This window comes from Lissotriton helveticus, chromosome 2_1 (genome assembly GCF_964261635.1).
Source record: "Lissotriton helveticus chromosome 2_1, aLisHel1.1, whole genome shotgun sequence".
NCBI lineage: Eukaryota > Metazoa > Chordata > Amphibia > Caudata > Salamandridae > Lissotriton > Lissotriton helveticus.
Genome location: NC_136059.1, coordinates 1,178,824,823 through 1,178,845,247, shown reverse-complemented (window position 1 = coordinate 1,178,845,247; position 20,425 = coordinate 1,178,824,823). Strand labels below are relative to the sequence as shown.

General features: G+C 46.1%; 1 protein-coding gene across 1 annotated transcript in view; it reads right to left on the bottom strand.

Annotated features, from left to right (window-relative positions):
• Positions 1–1,467: 1,467 nt before the first annotated feature.
• Positions 1,468–20,425, bottom strand: part of PARM1 (prostate androgen-regulated mucin-like protein 1) — a 460,383-nt gene continuing 441,425 nt past the window's right edge. Inside the window, exon 4 of the mRNA XM_078676043.1 lies at positions 1,468–3,620. Within this exon, the coding sequence (XP_078532169.1) occupies positions 3,536–3,620 (85 nt within the window). The 3' untranslated portion in view covers positions 1,468–3,535. The remainder of the gene's footprint in view (positions 3,621–20,425) is intronic.

The following is a 20,425-nucleotide window of genomic DNA, read 5'->3' as shown; positions in this document are numbered from 1 at the left end:
AACGCAAATGAGGTACATATGTTTTGGCAATGTCCTTCAATCAAGCTTTTCTGGGATCATGTAAATAACATTATTTCTGAAATTATGGGTGGAATGGTGGGATTAACTACATCCACAGTGATTTTTGGGGTACGTGGAAAGGAGATGGAAAATCAAGTCTCTTCTAGGGACCAGAGGGCACTACTTTTTGTATTAATTCTCTTGGCACGACGGGAAATATGCATTAAGTGGGTTGTACCTATCCCACCTACTAAGTCAGATTGGATAAGCTCAGTCCAACATATCTCAACTCTTGATTGAGCAAGTAAAAGAAGTAAAAAAACAAGGTTTGGGGATATATGGGATAGGTGGTTTATTTCTTTTGCCTCTCTCTAAGCTGGTTTTTACAATGTTTTTGGTCCGTCTTGTTTCTCCTTACTGGGTGTTACTAAGAGCAGGAGGCCCATCTCCCCTCTGGTCCGATGATTACAAACTGGCTCGGTTGGCTGAAAGGACAGAAAACTAGCTAAGACTAGATGGGAGTGGCCTACACACAGGAGAGCCTTGGTCTTTCTTTATTAGAGACTGCTTTTGGAGATGAATACCCGGGGGCTAGATCAACCCTCTCTTCCTTGAGAAGTGACTGGGTATCCTTTCTCCTTTCCCACTTCGGGTAGTGGTCTGCAGTTTTCTTTGGATTAAGCCGGCTTTATCCTCCAAACTTATGAGCTTTCTTTGTTAAATGAGGACAACAACAAAGAATAGATGCTGCAGCACCGCAAACATTTTTAACTACTTCCTAAGAGTCAGAGTGGACTCTTGAGTAAGACCTACTAGGGGCCATTCCCCTGAGGCGGCCACCAGTGAATGGGGAATAACCCCGAACATGTTCTGAAGAACGGGTGGGACAGGGACATGCCAGAGAAAACACTACAGCTCTGACCTCAAAGGGATTTTGTTATTGCTTATGAATGTCATATTGTTATTATTATTATTATTATTATTATTAATAATATAAAAATAAATATTTGACTTCACAATGATTTATTGTCATTGCGGTGTGCTTTTTATGTTATAAGTTGTGTTAAATGACCTGTATCTACATCCCCCCGAGGAAGCCTTGCCTGCACATCCACAGCTGTCACTGAGTGAAGTGCAGAAGGGGTTCTTGGCCTAGTTACTCAGAATTCATAGTAGGTCTGGCCGTGGGACATCAAGGATTAAAGACTGTAACCAAAAAGGTTTGGCCTAGTAACCTCTGTGTGCTTTGTGGCCCTGTGAAAGGGGTTCTGACAGGGCACTAATATTGGGTGCATTGTATAAGGGTGTAGCTATCCACCACCTCATATTCTGAATGTACAGTATTACAACGTCCTGTGTTCTTTTGTGCATGTTCTCCGTGGACTAGCTAATGGTATAAAAAAAGGCCAACACCATCCTTTCACAAACCCTTCTAATTTTCATAACAAACGCACTGTTATTTTCTACTTCATCTTTGGCTTATTCTTTAATTGTGTTAAGGTCGCATTTTACTGTACAATCATTACAGTTTTTCAAGGACAGCATTTTGTCATGAAATATGTAAATAAATTATACATTAAATGTACACAACACATTCCTGTGAATATGAAAACTGATAATACAATATTTAATTTGGCTCATTCAGTTTTTATCTTCCCTAAGTTTTGCCTCCATTCCTGCCTTATTTACAGAGTCGTCTCCTCACCTTTTTTATTTCTGTAGCAGAGGCATTCAAATACAACAATTTTGATTTGTCTGGCCTTCAAATATTTAAAGAACACACATGGAAAGAAGATGAAGAAGATGTGGGAGAGAAAAGCACACCTAATGTAGGATTCTAATAAGCTACTAAATGGAGTGCTCCTAAACCAGTATGCCTCGGCAAAAAAGAGATGCCAGAAGGCCACAAAGAGAGCATCATCTCCCTGAGCCTTCCAACAACAACAGAAAGGCTGTTCTTCCACCATTTAACCAGAAAAACCCAACAAGAGGGTTTGAGAATTCATGACCCCAAGCCAGCAGAGTCAAACCAGAGTCTCAAACATGGGAAGTTTCATGTGGGGCCCTTCACAGTGTCTGTCTCATTGTCACAGAACAAATATAGTGCACGTCATCAAGGGGCAGACCAATTCAGGGGTGGGCAACAGCAAACTAAACGAGGGTACCTGCTTTAGAAGTCATAGAGCTGATCCAACTTTATAAGAAGCAGAACTTGATCTTTGCTTTGCCTGGAAAAGGTCCTAGTTGCCTGAAAGCGAGAATCGGATTCTACATCCCCTCTAGAAGTCTGCGTTAAGCAAATCCTTTTTGGGCCAAAATCCGTCGGATGCGTAAATCTAGAATAGGAGGCAGGTCCTTTTCTTTTCTGGTTCCTACCTTATGGAATAACCTGCCGCTGGATCTGAGACGCCTCACTTCCATCGCTCTATTTCGGAAGAAGCTGAAAACATGGCTCTTCTTGAACAACTAATTCTGTGTCTTTGTATCTTTTTTCTCGGTTTCCTACATTGTTAGTATAGCGCGCCAGGACACTCTATAGAGTAACAGTTGCGCTTTAGAAGTTACCTTTATGTTACATTACATACATATTTGTTTGCTGGGCGTAGTTTGTGTTGTAGGGCTCTTATGCCCATCTCATGCTTCAACAGAGAAAGAGATTCCACATCTCAGGCACTCACATTGCTCTCAGAAGACACAATTATTTGTGAGCCTATTTTCGGAAAGCAGCAGCCGAAATCTCAGGAGCGGCCTAAGCAACTGATAACAACACAGCAAGGAAAATAGTCATGAGATTTTTAACCCAAACTAAACGTATCGAGGTTTATTCTTTGCTTTCTGCATGAAAAATGTTTTTTTTTTTTACTAAGAGGGAGCAAGGAAAGTAAACACGAAAACTTACACTAGACCTTGTGGTCAGACATCTCCCAACTACGGTCTTTGTCCTGTCATTCACTCTTTTGCTATTTTTTCCCACCCTACACAGGCTTGTGTGGCACTGCCAGGTACTCTCCACCATGGATTCATTTATTGGCATATAAACTCTAGTATGTTTCGCATCTCAAATCGACCTAAGAAAACCACATCTAGTTACTTGTCAAACAATTACTCGTTTGTTAATCTGTTTTGTTGCAATCGGGCAAAGGAAAAATGAAAATATACATTAAAGGATGTAAGACACACACAGGAAATACATAGTAAGAAGAATCCATCTGTCCCCATTGATGAAACAACAAAATATGTATTTATGCAAACGTTAAAACTCAAAGTCATTCTTTAAAGTTCCCTAGACTCAGTTAGGAAGTCATCACAATTATCCAACCATTGCACTTGGTCCATTTTCATGGGTGATAAAGCTTGACTCCCATTATCGTCTTGATCAGGCGTGAAACAAAGAAGACAGCAAAACGTCAAAGGTGCAACATGGCTTGGGACCTCAATCCAACATGTACAGGCTTTGGGCAACTGTTATTCAATAAGAGGAATAACATTGGTAATTAAATAGCGGTGTCCTAAACTGATGGATTGATCTTCGGTCTTAAGAGTCATCGTAGAGCGGGTTGTTGTAATTTCCCCAAGAACCATAGTCATGATCATCCACAAGTCTTCCATATGAGGAATGCCTGTTGAAAGAAAGACAGAAAAACATCACTCTTGATCGACTGAGAAATATATCAATTCATTTATTTTAACAGTTTTATAAAGCATGGATCTGCTGGGCGGTATTAAAGTGCTCTACAATCGAACAATCATATAAATACATTTAACATTCACAAAAGTGTGTGGTAGGTGTGGTATTTTTGGGAAACTACTAACAGCAGAAGGAAAGGTGATGGGGAAGCAGACTATCATAAACGTACATTAAAGTTGAACACTTGGCCATAGAGAACTGTAATCGTGGGACAGCTGAGAGCACAGTCTATCTGTTCTGTTCCTAGTGCAAAGAAGTTTGCTGATTGAGCAAGGTCTTTAGGTCTGCATATGATTTGAGCCGGAATCTCTTGACCTATTGGTCTGTTACTATGTCATTCACATTTTTAATCTGCCCAGGCATACTGCATAAGGCAATTGGCCAGCCCACGTCACCTATTTGCTAACTTTACTATGAGTGGTGGCATTCTGCCCTTTAAAAAGGATCAAATCCATGCACAAAGTAGTTCCATTCAGTACTATGAACTGCTATGACAATGTGTGCTTTTTGAAACCCAAAAATGTTTTTGCTTTTAGCAAATTTGTTATTGTAGATTTACGAGGGCCATGCAGCTCTCCAAACCATAAAGATCTGCAAAAAACATGACAAACAAAACAAGCACTCGCAAGGCAAAAAGAGTGGTAGTCAATACTAGACTTATTGGCTTTACTGATGCTTACATTATGCGTGATATTAGCGTTAGTATGGTCCAGGTGAAGCCTAAAGATTTTGCGACAGGAAACAGAGTGGAGGAAGTGAATGTATGCCTGTGTCCTTAAGCAATGGAGAAATACAGAGCTGGGAAATGAAAAAGAATCCACATTTTGATGAGAGATAGAATGCACACCAAGATGCACTTTTCCAAAACTTCACCACTGCTTGGAGATGGAAAGCTTGCTTTCAATACTTAAGGGGTCATTAGAATGGCGGACGGACTTTGTCCGCCCGCCATCCTATCGTGAAATGGGACTGCCTGCCATATGGGTGGGGTTCCTGTAGGGGCCATTAGGATGCGCCTGCCACAGTGGCGGGCGCATCCTGCATTCCTGACATTGTGGCGGGCAGTGCACTCAGCACCGCCAGCCACAATACTAGGAAAGCATGTTGTGCACTTCCATGCACAACATGGCAGGCACCGTGCAGTACCTGCCATGTTGTGCATGGAACTGCAGGGGGGTACCATAGGTACCACCCATGCACCCCCCACACCCCAGAGTCCCTGGGGGCCCGCAACGGGCCACCGCAAGCAATGCCGCCACGGAAAGGCATGTTTCCGCCCCCATAATAATATGGCTGGTGGTGTCTAACAGACACAGCCACCATATTGAACTCTTTTCCGCCCGGTCGACTTGTTGACCAGACGGAAAAGCGGCGGACGGTCTTTCCGTCCGCCGCGGTCCCCCCCCGCCATAGTAATATGGCGGGGGGAAATGGGTGGCAGGCGGGGATGGATCTCGGGCGGATCGCCACCGCCATGCGGGCGGTGGCGATCCGCCCGGGATCCTAATGGGCCCCTTGATTTTGAATTTGACGGGGCCTAATTCATATAAATAATGATCACAAAGAGTTCCATAAGAAAATGTCGGGAACCCATACATAATTTCTTGGAGAGGACGGAAACCAGGATTAAACATCATGGTGCGGCCAATCAGATCTATGGGGAGGTAGTGCTTACAAAAACTGAGGGTGACTTCAAGTTCTTATACTGTGACCTCTGCCTCACACCCATTCATCTGACTGCATCCAGGACCCTTTTTTCGGGATCCGACTCAGATTGGCAAGCCAGTTTTCTGTGAGAATCTCTGTAAATCTATGACCAACCAAGGCATTAAAATATAGTCAGGGTTTCATATATGAAAACATAGAAGTATATGCACATGAACAGCTCTCAATGTGAAATATACACGCTTTGTGTAGATTTGCAACTTCTCTCCAAATATGTCAAGCTTTCATGTAAAATACCTCTTTAATTTTGTAATGTGCACAGGTACAAGTATACTATTCTCATACATTTTTAAAGTTCCTTGCTTGTAATAATCCTCCTCTACAGGAAGTTACCCCATAGTCTCCCAAGTGGCTACAAATGCTTTCCATTCCTTACATACTCTATGGAAATTGGGAGCCCGTGGTGCTCTCTTCCACTCTCACTCCACTGTTGACACCTAGATCATCATGGCGTAGGAGTAGAAGTGCAGACAAATGTGGAAGGGACATCTTTGTGAGAACTTGCCATGGAGAACTGCATAGGCCGTCAGCTCCTTTGGATTGCCCGACAATCCTCGGGAAATGTTTGCAACTGCTCCGCTTGGTGCCATCACGATTGGGGAAAATCTGGGGTCAAGCGGAATGTCTGCATGAGCATGTGGCACCTCTAAAAGCAAATCAAACTTTGTAATTATCCACAGCGAAAGTTGTAATCTTTGTGGATCAGGCACTCTTTCTTAATTCTGTATGATTGCCCTAATACCAAGCTGAGAAGCTATCCCTTAGTACAGAGGTTTCATTCACTCACCTAGAATGTGCTTCTTCTTGACACCAGTTGGACAGCCAATTTGATAACAGTTTGGTGAGAAATGTTGAGTGAAAATATCCTTCTACGGTGTAATACAGTCGCCTGGAATCGAAGGTAAACTCAAATTCCATTTATTTTTGTCAAGGCTGCTCATGTACTTCAGTGTGAGACCGGCATGACTCATGGGTGGGGAGGGCAGGGGGTCGCACGGGAAGGGGTCGCGGGGGGTTTAATTTAAAAGAAAAAATAGAACCTTACCTTTACCAGCCCGGTCCTATCCCGCATTGTCTCTGCTCTGTCAATGGCAGCGTTGCGATTGGCTGGAACGCCGACCACACAGGTGTGCATGGGGAGGCCATTTTCTCCATGTAGGCTGCATGCAGACTACATGGAGAAAAGGGAGAGTGCTTATGACTGGTTTGGCAGGACCTGGGGCCGACCAAACAGTCAGTGCCCACAACAGTGGGCAAGCCACTCCTCCCCTGCCCTGGAGCATGACCGCCCACACGCCCGCCCCTAACTAAACCCCATTTGCTTTCTCATAGTGCAAGAAGCAGACACAGAAATGGTATTTATAATACCATTTTGTGTTTCTGATTCTCACACTGCGAGAAAGCATTGGGGCGACGCTCCTCCGACCACATGGAGGAGCCGCTCCTAGCAGTATGCTAGAACCAGTGACACTGTGTAAACACACAATCATACAGATAAGCGGGCAATGACACTCACTTCAGGACACTCACTGCAGGAAGTTGCTTATGCCTCTCTAGTGACTTCGACAGTGGGTTTTTCTATTGGAGCAGGGGCTGTCTGAATTAGTCATTCTGGTGCAGGCATTCCCATCGGATGCTAGGATTTCAGGAGAGCTGAAGGGGCTGAGGAGGCCAGTGGGCACAGACAAATGTACTTCATGCCAACCAGGCCGGGGAGTCAATATCTTCATCTTAGTGTGCTCATGAGATGAAAGGGAGCAAATGTTTCTCTTGACTTGTTTACAGCAGCAAGGGATATCAATTCCTAGAATCCAGACGCCACGTCTTTGTGCAGACCAGCAGCAGTGCGGAGCAGGAGTAGAAGCAGGAGGACGCGAGCGGGCGGGAGGACGCCGAAAATTGACGAATGCTCCAGACCCCGCTCCCCTGCTGATTTCTTGGCTGACTTCCCCCCCCCCACTCCGGGGGGCGATTTCCCAGTTGGCTATCAGCCCTCAGCGGTTTTCAGTGCACTAGGGGCCCTATAACAGAACAGGCCGCGGTCCACCACCGCTGAGTGTGTCCGCCACTCTTTAATTTGCCTAATCACCTAATCATCTTGATTAGCTGCTCAGAGTTTGCAAGCTGAGCGGAGCAACCCCTGACTTGCATACCTGACCTTCATGCTCCACAGCTGCCGTCACCACTTCATCACCTCGCTATCCGCAGCTAGTTGCCTGCAGCCTAAACACTCCTGCTACCTGTGGTCATACACCCTAGACCGACGGACCACAGAGTTACAGGAGGTAGTGTAAAGAATTAGCGTAAAGCAGGAACGGTAAGCGGGGACGTCGGTCTGTGGGTTTGCGCGTCTGCTCTTTGCCAATTGGCCATCTAGTTATTTAGCCATTCAGCCATTACAGTTACTGCAGTCCATCAGCAGTCTCGGCCTGCTTGTTCAGGTTGCAGTGCTGAGCTGCTTTGCCACTAGCTCTCCTCCTTCTAGACTTTTGAACTTGAATCCTGCTTTTTGATATGGACAGGAGGGAGATCCAAGTGAAAGTGAGAGTGGCAAAGTGTGGAGGATTAGAGAAATCTACAATTGGAATCCGTATTTGCTCTTCCACAGCTACGCAAGGCAATAAGGGCATAAGGGAAATGCCGCCAAAAGCAAACGCATGGGGGGTAAAAAAGGGATTGAAAGCCGATGTTTTAAGAAAGCGCAAGAAGGACCAGCTTCAAAAATCTTCGGCCGGGGAGGAGCTACGCCAGCAACCAAGATGGCCGCGTAAGCTCCCGGCTCCGCCGACCTCCGCCAGCGGCTCGAATATCCTGCCATTCATCCTGAACTCACGCCAGACTCCCGTGTTCGTGACATTTTTCTGCTTCTAAAGGTGCAATCCCGAGTTTTCTACCTCATCAACTGACGATGATACGCCGTGTTTCCATTCTCGGCCTAACAACGTGTGGAAGCCGGGGACTCGATTTCTAGCCTACCCGGGTCGGAATTGATCAACATTGGCCACGAGACCTGGACTGAGCCCGGTCTCCCGAAGTGTGCCGTGAATTGTTGATTTTTGCTTACGACCCTGTTAACGGTCTACACCGTGGACACACCAGCGTGCCACACCGGCTGCCGTGGTCGGGGTCTGGTGCCCGGAGACCTTGCTACCCTCTCGGGGTCGACGGGCTGGGGCCCTCGCCAACGGCGAAGGTGTATTCTGCAAGACAAGGAGCGCCCACTGCTCGACATCGGATTTGCGTGGCCTGTTACCCCGGAGTAGCCGGCCTCCGGGGTTCAAGTCCGGCTCTATCGCCTATTGAGAGGGGATAGGGCGGGCGGACGGCACGCCATCGATGCAGGCCGTCATGGCCGCCATTGGGGCGCTCCATTCGCACACTATCGCTGTGTTCCGGACACTGATGGTGAAAGTGGACGGTATCCTGGGACCGGAGGACGATTCTTCGTTCAGTTCCCAGCAAGCTATGTTACCAGCGGTGCATTGCACGCCTGAGATCGAGGTCCCCGTGCAGATCCTGGATTTAATGAGCCTTGGCGGTTCCCAATCAACAACACGCCAGCCCGTGCTTATCGCCAGCATCTCCTGCCCGATTCTGCAGGCGCCTAATACGTCTATAGACGGTCTTCTGTTTGGTGACAAGTTCCTCAGTGACTGTTGGAGATACTCGCTGTTCTTGGACACCTCTCCTCGTTCGATTGGTGGACTTTGTGAACTTTTATCCTGTTTTCGATCCTGCAGCACCGACATGAACTTTTTTGAACGCTTTGCCTTTTCCATCAAGATGGCGACTCGAGTGAGAAAGACTCTTGTGAAAGACCGTACGGGCCAGGGCTGAACTTGATCGCTTGGGCTTGATACAATAGCTTTATGCAAGGCTGGGGTTGTGCCTATACTATAACGGGAGTCGGGTGGTTTTTAACTACACTCCCCGACTGATTTGTATATTTTACTGAATATTGATTTTACTACGTCTCGGGGTGGTCGCTATTGGCGGGGGGTACGGGAGACCGGGAGTGTGCTTGCTTTCTCCTCCTCCACTTTATCTTTTTCCCTTCCTTTAGGGTAGTTCTTGGGCGACAGGCACGCTGCTAGTGGGGTTAGGCCGTAGCCATTGCAGGGGTGCAGGGTGGGGGGTTCGGGGAGTTTTTTTTTATTTTGCCTATGTTTTTTTCTATGGCCCCTTTGCTTTCTCCTTTTTCCTTTCTACGAGAGGTGGGCTGTTTATTCTCCACGGATCCTTTCTTGTCCGGGTGTCCATACTGGCTTTAATTATCCTGTATCCTTGAAGACGGGGTCTCGCGGGTGGGAGGGTTTTGGATCGTAAAATAGACTGTCTATTCCCCTATCTCCATTATCCGTAATCGTGATACGCTAGGTGCTCCTTATATTGCTATTTTGTTTGTATTACTCCCCCGCCTGTCCCCGCTCCACATTTTATTGTCTGACACCTGATAATTGTACTGCCTCCTCTTGTCTTACTGTTAAATTAAAAAATATATATATAAAAAAAAAAAATCATCGGCCGATATTAGCACTGAATTTTTAGAAGAAGTGACAACACCTAGCAGGCAAGAGAGACTGTTACTCAGGGCAGAAGAAACAAGTGGAACTTCCTTGGGACAATCTTTAAAAAACAATTGTAGGGAAATATTTTTTTTAAAATCTGGATGTTAGTGATAATTTCTCTGTGCTAGGTGGGTCTCATAATAAGGACCACATAAGGAGCCAAAGGGCTGTAATGAATAAAACAAATGACTCTTTACTCCCAGCGTTGAACCAAGACCTGGGTGAGCAAGGGGGGGTAATCGAAGGGGAGCTGTCCCCTTTGGAACCTAGGTTGTCGTCATCACCCCGCCTTTTCCATAGTGGAAGGGTTAGTCCCTCTGTAGATAACGAAGTATTGCAACAGACAGCTAATGGGCAGGGGAGGAAGGGACATGATACTACCCCACAGGGACCTATCTCATTAGATTCTCCCCAGTCACCCTTAGCATTTGAAATGACAGCAACCCCGGCCTCATCATTATTAGAGGTGATGTTTCTAATGCAAAAGACTCTGCAGGCAATACTAGAAGCTCTAGTCGAGAATAATGGTCAAGGGAAAACCCATAAAATCCAACTACAACAGATAGCAGACGAATTAAAACAAATCGATAACTGCATGCCAACTATAGTCCGCCCAGTAGCAGAGAAGAGGGATCAAGAGTCATGTGTAACACTAAGTGGGAGAGAGGATGAGGTAACACAGAGCAAAAATCCCCCAACAGAATATACCTCAAAATGCCCTATGTTAGTAATTAAAGGGAGATCTTACGGGCGTTTTCAGAGGCATAGACCCAGTATTGTGGCTCACTGGTTAGAGGTGGCAGGCCTGAGAGCAGAAGTCAGCCCGGGACCAGGGTTCAATTCCCGACGCGGCAGGGTCGTGGACCTTGCTCAGCGGACTCGATAATTCTCGCTTCGGTGCTTACTCTAATCAGGGGTTCCACTCGGCAACTCTGGGCATTAGCTTGCCTAATCTCCACAACGGCCCCACCAATTCCGGGGATGCCTGGCTCCACCTTGGGGACTCCCAGCAAGGGACCATCCCACAGGGAAAGCCAGGACGGGTTCCCCAGAGTTATACAGCGCCAGGACGCCCCGTTGCTGGGGCAGCTGTGCGCTTTACAAGTATACTACATTTACATTTACAATATGAACAGAAGGAAGCTCCAGCCAATGTTGAAACGGGTAAGGGGTCTACAGTCTGGGAAGAGCAATAAACAAGGTATGATAATTCAGGCTCAAAAGAAGTCACTAAGAGGTGGAGTAAGAAATAAAACGAGGGTAGGAGGGAACCAACATATAACAGTTACAAGGATAGTAACGAGTATGAACACCCTCGTGGAAGCTCGCAACCCCAAGGCCTTGAGAGTCAGAGGAGAACGGGGCATAGAGTGAAGTGTGGTCTAACCAATAGGGGAATAAGGAGAGAGCCCTCCCTAGAACAACAAGGGATAGGAACCTACCCAAAGCCAAAGCCTGCAACTGAAGGTGGGAGGGGCAGTAGGAACTCCAGGAAGTACGAGAAAAGAGAGCACCTTTCGGTGTATATGGAACCATGGGGGCAAAGATGTAGGGAGTAAGTGACGAAGGAAAATTAACCCCTTAAATCGCTCCAACCTTTTACAAATACTAGCTAAATGCCCAACACTGGGTGGGGTTACTTCTGATGATATTAGACAAATAGGTTTCATAACTACTCCTGATGGAAACGAGGTAACGAATGTGCTTTTTTATACTGAATTTGTAAAGCAGATGGTGATAAGGGCAGAGGGAGACCTGGAAAAGGAGGGAATAAGTCTTGTGTATGATGACCAACTTGGTAGAGATGAGAGCCAATGCGGAGACACTGGGACCCTCACCTAACACGCAGGTTTACGTCCGGAGCAAATACAATATGATACACTAGGCGCACAATATAGAAGAATATGCACGGATAAAAATCTAAGAGGGCTAAAAGTAACGATAACAAATAGCCCACAAGGACCGGCCCTGAGCAATCGATTTGATATTTTGTCTGAATCTGCAATAAGTTGGGGGAATAGTATGGACGAAGGGTTGAGTGAGCTGGATTAGGAATTGGGGTTTTCACACAGCCTACGTACACTTTCATGGAATATAGGGGGGTACAGAAGGCAACTAACCCAAGACACCTTTAGAGAAATGCTGGGTAGTTATGATATTTTGTGTCTTCAAGAGTCCTGGCTGTGTGAAATACCCGAACCCATTGATGGATTTGTTATGCTCACTAAAGAGGCAGTACGAATGCATCTAGGGCGACCCTCAGGGGGGCTGATAACGTTGGTATCATCAAAAAGAGCAAATAAAATAACCAATTTAAAAGTGAAATGTAGGTGGCTATTAGCCTGCCACTTAGAATTGTATAGGGGTATGCAAACAAGGGAACTAATAGTCGTGATCAATGTATATATTCAGCCAGGTGCATTAATAGACTATGAAAAGCAACTGGATCTGTTAGAGAAGGATCTAGTGGCTATAAGCACTACAAAAGCAGCATATCCGATAATGATCTTAGGTGATTTTAATCATAAATTAGTTCCCTCCCATAGCGATAAAGTCTTTAAAGATCTTTTAACTACCGCACAAATACCTGCAGCAAGTTTCGATGGCGTAGGTAACTCAGTACGAGACAAACATTTAGTAAAATTTCTAGGATCCATAGGTCTATTCAGTGCTAATGGACGGCATAATACCGACCGCCCTGCAAGGAAGACTTTCCGTATAGGAAATCAGAACTGCCCAATTGATTACGCTTTTATAAATGCATGGTACTTCAAGGAAATAGAACGATTTGAAGTACTGTAGTACAAATGTAGTGACCACTGGCCTTTCAATTATTAATAAAGATGGAACAAGAGTTGGGAAGAGAGAAAGTGATTCCTTTACAGATTGAATACCCCCGACGTATAACTACACGCATAACAGAGGACAGCCTGAAATTGGTTAATAATGTAATGATCGATTATAAGGCTGTGGGGGAAGCAGTGCAAGACGATACAATTTTAACCAAGTACAAGCACACAATAGAGCAAATCGTAAACTGCCTAAGGATACAGATAAAGGCAGGGCCAGTCTTCAAGAAGAAAGCAAGAACAAATGGGTGGTTCAATAACAAGTGTAGTAAGCTAAAATTGAGAGTACGAAAATGGGAAAGACAGTTCAGGAAAAGGCCAGATAAAGGAACCTTAGAGATCCTTCGAGGGGCAAAACAGGAATACAAAAATAAGTTGAGGGACAGTAAATTAGAATATACGGCCAAAAATTGGAATACAATGTTAGATGTGATTAACACAAATAATATAAGATCATTCTGGCGCCTGGTAAAAGAGGGAAACATACAGGAGGAAATGAGGTGTTTAGTGGGTGAAGACGACTGGGCCAGCCATTTGAGTAAACTGTACAATGGTTCAAATAGGGAGAAGACCCTGGAAATAAGGTACGAGGAGTCAGAACTGCAAGGGTTGTACTTCTCCATTCAAAATATAAAAGAAACTATCCAGTCCTTAAAACTAACTAAAGCAGCTGGGCCAGATAACCTACCTGCAATTATTTTAAAAAATAGTACAGATTGGTGGGCAAGGCTTCTAAATACAACCTTTCCACATATTACAACTTCAGGGGTTTTTCCAGAAAGTTGGAAGGGGCGATTGTGAGGCCAATTTATAAAAAAGAGGATGCAACACTACCCCAGAACTACCGCCTAATAAGCTTGCTCGATGTAGGGGAAAAAGGTTTTTCTAAAATACTGCTAGGTGTAGTGAAATCCTGGGCAGAGCAGTACAACCTAATACCAATAGAGCAGGGTGGGTTCCAGGGGGGCCATTCAACCATTGACCATTGCTTTGGTCTTTGGGCAAGGGCAAAGAAGGCAATTGAGGTGCGAGGTAACCTGTTTTGCTGCTTTGTAGATTTCCGAGCTGCTTTCGATTCAGTGGATCGTAGCCTACTGTGGAGAATGTTAACAGAGCTCGGAATCAACAAGGCAGTACTAGCTCTAATACAAGAAATGCACTCAAGTAATTGGGCTAGGGTCATCTTTGACACCCAGGGAACCCTATCTAACAAAATCCAGATAATGAATGGTTTGCGCCAGGGCTGTGTCCTAGCCCCACTGTTATTTTCCTTATTTTGATCAGATCTACCCAACATATTGACTAGAGCAGGTGGGGTAAGCCCTAAGATGGGCAGATCTTATATATCTTGTCTGTTATATGCAGATGACTTAGTGATAATGGACATGACAGAGCGGGGCTTGCAAAAAAAAAAACTGGATACTTTTCACGAATATTGCCTAAAAAAAACGCATCACGGTCAACTTAGAAAAGACCAAAATAATGGTACTGGGGAAAAAAAAGTCCTCCCTGTATTGGAAATTGGGATAGGTTAGAGTGGAAGAAGTGGATAGATATAAATATTTGGGCATGTGGTTCGACCCTAAGTTACATTGGAAGGATCACATACAGGCACTTAAAACAAAGGCGCTTGCTTCAGTATGGGGCCTTAAACAATTTAAGCCAAAATATGGAGGTCCTTCTCTGCAGCCAATTTTATCGTCTTTTAATGCATTGGTACGCCCGCAGTTCCAATATGGTGTAGAGGTATTATATATGGGAGGTAAATTGGATTGGAACTTAGAAGAGGGTAAATGTGTCAAACAGCTGCTAGCACTCCCCGCGGCATTAATGATGCAGGCTGTACGAGTGGAATGCCACCTTACATCCTGGAACTTCCGGGGGATGCAAGCAGTATTGAATTTTTGGCAGAGAATGAATGGGGAGGGGCCTGCCAACATATCAAAACTCTACAAAAAAGAATTCGAGGCTAGTGAACTAAACTGGGCGTCCCAAGCTAGAACCAGGCTAGATAAGTTGTGTGTCACACTATCCTTAGATTCAGACCAATGGAGGTCGGCGCAGCAGATCCCTAAGTCGGCGTTGCGTGCTATCATTAACTTGAAGGCCCGAGAGGAAGATTTGGGTCATTTGAGGAGCAAATCGTCCTCCCGGTTTTTGATAAACTGGTGGACCAATGACCAAACATTCCCCTATATCGAGGCCATGCCCAATCCAAAACTTAGAAATACAATCTTGAGATTTAGAGTGGGCCTGAACCCATGCAACACGGATTGGATGATAAAATCTGCTATGACGAATGAGCAAGGTCTGTGTACATGTGGATTGCAAGTAAAATGCAAAGGTCCACATATTTTGTTGGACTGCTTGTGGTTCTTAGAAGAACGGAAAGCATTTTTGAAACCTCTTTTTATTGTCTATGAAATTTTTAGTAGGGATCAAGCACTTAGCTTGTTGATAAATATGAGATCTTTAAATGTAACGTGCAATGGGAAGATTTTTAATTGCCATACAGGAGTCATTGAAGGACCTGGTTATATAATTTATAAGGAGTGGGGTTGAAACGTGACGTTACCTATGTAAGGGGATATTCCGGGACCCTGTTTCCTATGCCGGATGCACAAATGTATACCCAATGTAAGTGATCCCCCGCCGATGATGAATTAGGTACCACCTACGGTTTGCATGAGATTCTTTGTTCAATTTTATCAGGATTTTATTGTGTTTTATACTGTTTTAACGTTATAGGGCTTGTACAAAGCAGATTTTAATAGTATGTATTGTAGCTCTTTGTTTTTATGGCTATATATGCCAAATAAAAATATAATAAACGAACGAACAAACGAACATGTTTCTCATGAAACTGGTAGCTAAGATTTAGGATTTCATAGTGTTAGTCATTGGATCTTTTTGTTTCCGACATCAAACGCAGTCAACAGTCTTCTGAGATCGTTATCCATCTTATCTGTCAATACACTGTTGTAGGTAAACATGGACAATATAACAGCAATAGGGCGGGGTGTTCCATGCCTGATGCACCCTGTCACCTTGAAGGAATCAGTTCTATCTCTGTTTACAACAAAACTGACCTGTAATACAGTTCCTTTCAATAGCCGTCCAACCAATCTCACTTAGAGCTTCTCAGGTGCTTCAGTTCTAATTCAGGAGGAGAACTTCAGCATGTTCCCAGAGTGTGGTGCCTCGATCTGCAGGCTTCTATGTTAAGTGGAGCTCAGAATTGCAGAATCTACTTTTTTTTAGAGACTGAAGCATTCAATATGAGATCTGATGTTCCCCTTTTTTCATTTCCTGGATGCTAAAGAGGGATACCTTTCTTCATCACTAGTTGGACTGGGCCTCTCTTGAAACAGAACAGAACTCAGTTTCTAGGGTGCACCAGTAAAAATGAAGGTCTTCAAACATCCAAATGCTACTGCAAATTGCATATTCACTGATCCATTGAACGACATATGAAAAGATGCAGGTTTTTGTGTGTGTGGGGAGGGTGCAACAGGAAAATAGCTATCATTTTGTCTAAAAGTGAGTGTGTCCCTCCCAGTGATTATTTTACAGTTGCTGTATGCCCTACTGTAATGAACTATTATTCCTACTGAAAATATATTTTGTCTAAATTTCAAAAAACGATCTACTCCCTGGGACTCCTTGATTCATTAAAATTCTGACTTTTAAGATGACAATATTATCAATAATACATGCTCAAAAAAGTAAGTTCTCCTACGGGCTGACTATTGTTTCTACTATGTGTCAGAGGTGTTGCGCCCAAAGTGAGCCACTCATGTCTCCATGGCCCAATGACGCCTGCTCATCCTTTCTTTCTGTTCACTCCTGCGTTTATGATCCTGATGTCAATAATTATTTTCCATTCATTTATTAATGTATAGCTCTTAAATTAGAGCTTCTTATCCTGAAAGCGTATAGAAGCAAATTACAATGGAAAGCAATGGCAGAGAGAAAAGTCTTATGAAAACAACATTCAAAACATTGCCTTCAGCTGGTAGGAGCTATCACAGTTTGCTGAAATGGTTGTTCTGGAGGCCTGACTACTCGCACCAGGACCTGACGCTCATTCCCTGACTCCAACCATTGTGTTTCAGAGTGTGAGATTGGCACCACACCACAGGCCCAACCTCCAGCGGTTCTTCCCTCCAACTGTAGGGATTAACAACCACCCCTCTGCACCCATCTGTGCAGAGAAAGGGCAACTACTCTTTCTTCAAATATACCCATGCTAATGTCTCTATTAAAGATTTCACTGTTCAGGACAACATGTATTGGTTGACTTCTCAATGGCTGGACAATTGATCTTCTTTTACATGGAAACCCAGTAGTCAATAGAGAAATTGATCTTGAGCACTGAGGGGCTTATTTTTATTAACACACCAGCAGCGCAATGGGCTTCCCCATTTTTACAAGGCCATGCAAAGTCACCATGCATGACTAATCATGGCCTTATAAATATGTTTCCCTTGTTCCATAAGTGTTGATGGGGGTGTTCCCATGTAACATCCACGGAACTTGACGCATTCCCAGATTTACAAAATGTTGTAAAGGAGGGAATGCGTCAGAATCCTGCGCCTCTACAGGGTAGGCGTAAGGAGGATCAATGAGGAGAAATACTTTTATTTTTTCCTATTCCTATGCGTGCTGCAGCATGCATAGAAAGAGGGAAACGCCTCTTCTGATTGTTTTATGTGCAGCAAGGTTTCCCTTCTGCATAAAAATAATCATCCCCGCAACCATGGTGCAAGGGTGCCTGCGTTGGCGCACGGCAGCCCATTGTGCGCTGGAGAAAAAGGACAGGGATGCGCTGTATCTGCATCCTGCCCTTTTCTTTTGCCATAGGGCAGCACAGCAAGAAGGTGTGCAGCGCTGCCCAGAGGCAAAACCTCATAAATAAGGCCCCATGTTTGTTTCACTGTCAGGCTGCAACAACAATTTACAACGGGACTGCTTCTGCAGCCAGAAGTAGACAGAAAAAGAGCGTGCAATTAGAGAGCGAGAACAGCTTGTGCACTGTGCGTGTTGACATATATGTTTACACACGTGTCTAACTAGCCTTTGAACGTCCAACAAGTTGTAGCTAGAATGCCGTTAATTATATATGTGCATCATATGGTTTGTCTTCCGAAAGCCTGGTGCGTTGCTATAGCACCTGTTTTAATCAGAGTCCGGTCCTTCGAGGTGCAGGCTGGAACATTCCCTCAGTCAGTTGAATGTAACAGCACATCACACTATCGTGTAATCAACTGGCAGTCTCCACGCTTGAATGGGAGTGCAGAGCAATGTGCTACTTGACAAAAGGTACTCTCTGTGTAGGGTTTGAAAAACAGGAAACAGTGCTGACGTGACTTGCACTTCAAAGACCGCGTTTACCGTTAACAGGAAGTTTCAAAACCGTAGTCAAGTTTTCTCTTTTTATTCGGTTCGGATTTACGTAGGGCTGAATAACTGTCTGGAACGTCATCACATGAACACGAAAAACAAAAGTAAGGGTCGTTTCCTAAAATGTAATCCTTAAAAGCTAATGGAACATTTACTGCTCTAACCTCTTTTGGCATATTATCAAAAGAGGGCGAGTTCGAAAAAAAACATACATCAAAACAATTCTGCGTACTTTTTGCATTTGATTTGGGTCATCTTTGTAGAGAGCCACACGGGTTCTCCCATACAATGTTGCCAGACTAACACGCATCCACGCATACCCCGGGGCGGGCTCGCACCGGGGTATAAATAAACAAGGCGGAAGACCGGCTAGCCCTCCATCCAGTGTCCGTGTCCACATTATTAGCAGCTCAGTAACCACGTGTCAGGCACTGACCTGGCTCTCCACATTGGCGACGAGGCCGGTCTGCTCACACGTGTGCCTAGCTGCCCCTGTCTGCGGAGCTGCGGCGTGCCTGTTTCTTGCTGCGAAGCCCACCCGCTGATGCTCTGGTGCCCGACTCCGGCTCTGAGGCCCGCCCACGCGTCTCCCCATCGGGAGCGCTTTCAGCTGGCGGGGCTCGCCGGGAGTTCTGTCCGTGGCCGTCCGGCCCCATGAAGGTGCGGGTGAGTCTACCATTGCCCCCGCCTGCGCATCGTCGTGCGGCTCACCTGGCCCTGGGTGCTTCCGCTGAGGCTCGCGACAGACAACCGCGTGGAGGCCTGCGTGTGCCGGCTAACCTGACCTTGGCTGGAGGGGAGGATCAACGCGCTACACGAGGCGGCAAGGCCCCGCGCAGACCCGGGAAGGCCCGGGGATCGCACCACCAGCGCAGGAGGCCGCGAAAGTCCCATCAGGGCCGGGAAGGCCCGGGGATCGCCCCCACCATCGCAGGAGGGCGCGAAAGTACCAGCGGGAATAGGACATTGCCCCCCCAGGCTCCCACAGCAACTGCAAGCATTGGCTAGACCAAGGGTTGCACGGCCACTCCTGGCAACTGCTCCACCTGCAACAGCTCCATTTGCATCAAGCACTGGCAATGACAAAGGAGCTCTCAGACATTCAAACCCCTCCACCTGACCAACAAGCTCTGGCCAGTCCAACTGTCTGGGAAAAGGGGTGTGGCACGCCGGAACCACTCAGGCAAGCATTGGAGGGCCTTCAAAGAGGCTGAGCCATGTCCAATACAGCGCCGGGAGCAGGCCAAGCCGGGGCAGGGCAGAATCAACCCGTAGTGGTAGCCCCACCACCCGTGGTAGTCGCACCGCCGCCACCAGGCCAGAACCAGGCCGGGGCCATTGCACCAATGCCACACAGCCACATGCACTCAGGCGCAGCGCCAATTCCACCATTCAGTGAGGCGGCGGACCCTGCAACAGTGGCGCCGCGATGGAAGGCGTGGGTAGGAAGGCTAAACCTCTACTTCAAGGGCACCCGGGAGACCGATGGGACAGTCAAGAGGTCGCTCCTCATCCTGTATGGGGGTCCAGAGATCTACGACCTGTTCGAGATGCTCCCCAACACTGGACCAGAGCACGACTGCGACGCAGCGGTCGCTGCACTTGACGTTCATTTTGATCCTCAACTCAACAACGACTTCGAAAAATTCAAATTCAAAAGGGCGTGGCAGACCGAATCTGAGTCAATGGACATGTTCTACGCCCGGCTGCGCCGGCTGGCCAAAACCTGCCCGTTCACCAACCCGAGGGAAGAAATCCGAGACCAGATAATAGTGGGGTGTCGCTCCAAGCTATTGAGGAAACTCATTCTCCGACAACCCGGCATATCGCTGGATGAGATACTGATCCTGGCGAGGTCACACAAGCTTTCGGACGCAAGAGCGGAAGAAATGGAGGTCGCTCTACGAACACCGGTGGTCGCACCGGCTATGACCAGAACAACGCCGATCAAGGAGGAGAAAGTCGACGCTATCCAGAGGAGACCCCAGACAGTCCGTCTAGGGGCCCCCACCTCCCGAGGGAGCCAGTGCGGATACTGTGGTGAAGACCACCCAGCGACGGTGACGTGTGGGGCGAAAGGAAAGACATGTTTGAAATGTGGTCGACTAAACCATTTTGCTGCAATGTGCCGAGGAGGAAAGTACAGACCAGCAGGTCAGAGGCCCAGGACCGTGACGCAACGCGTTCGGCAG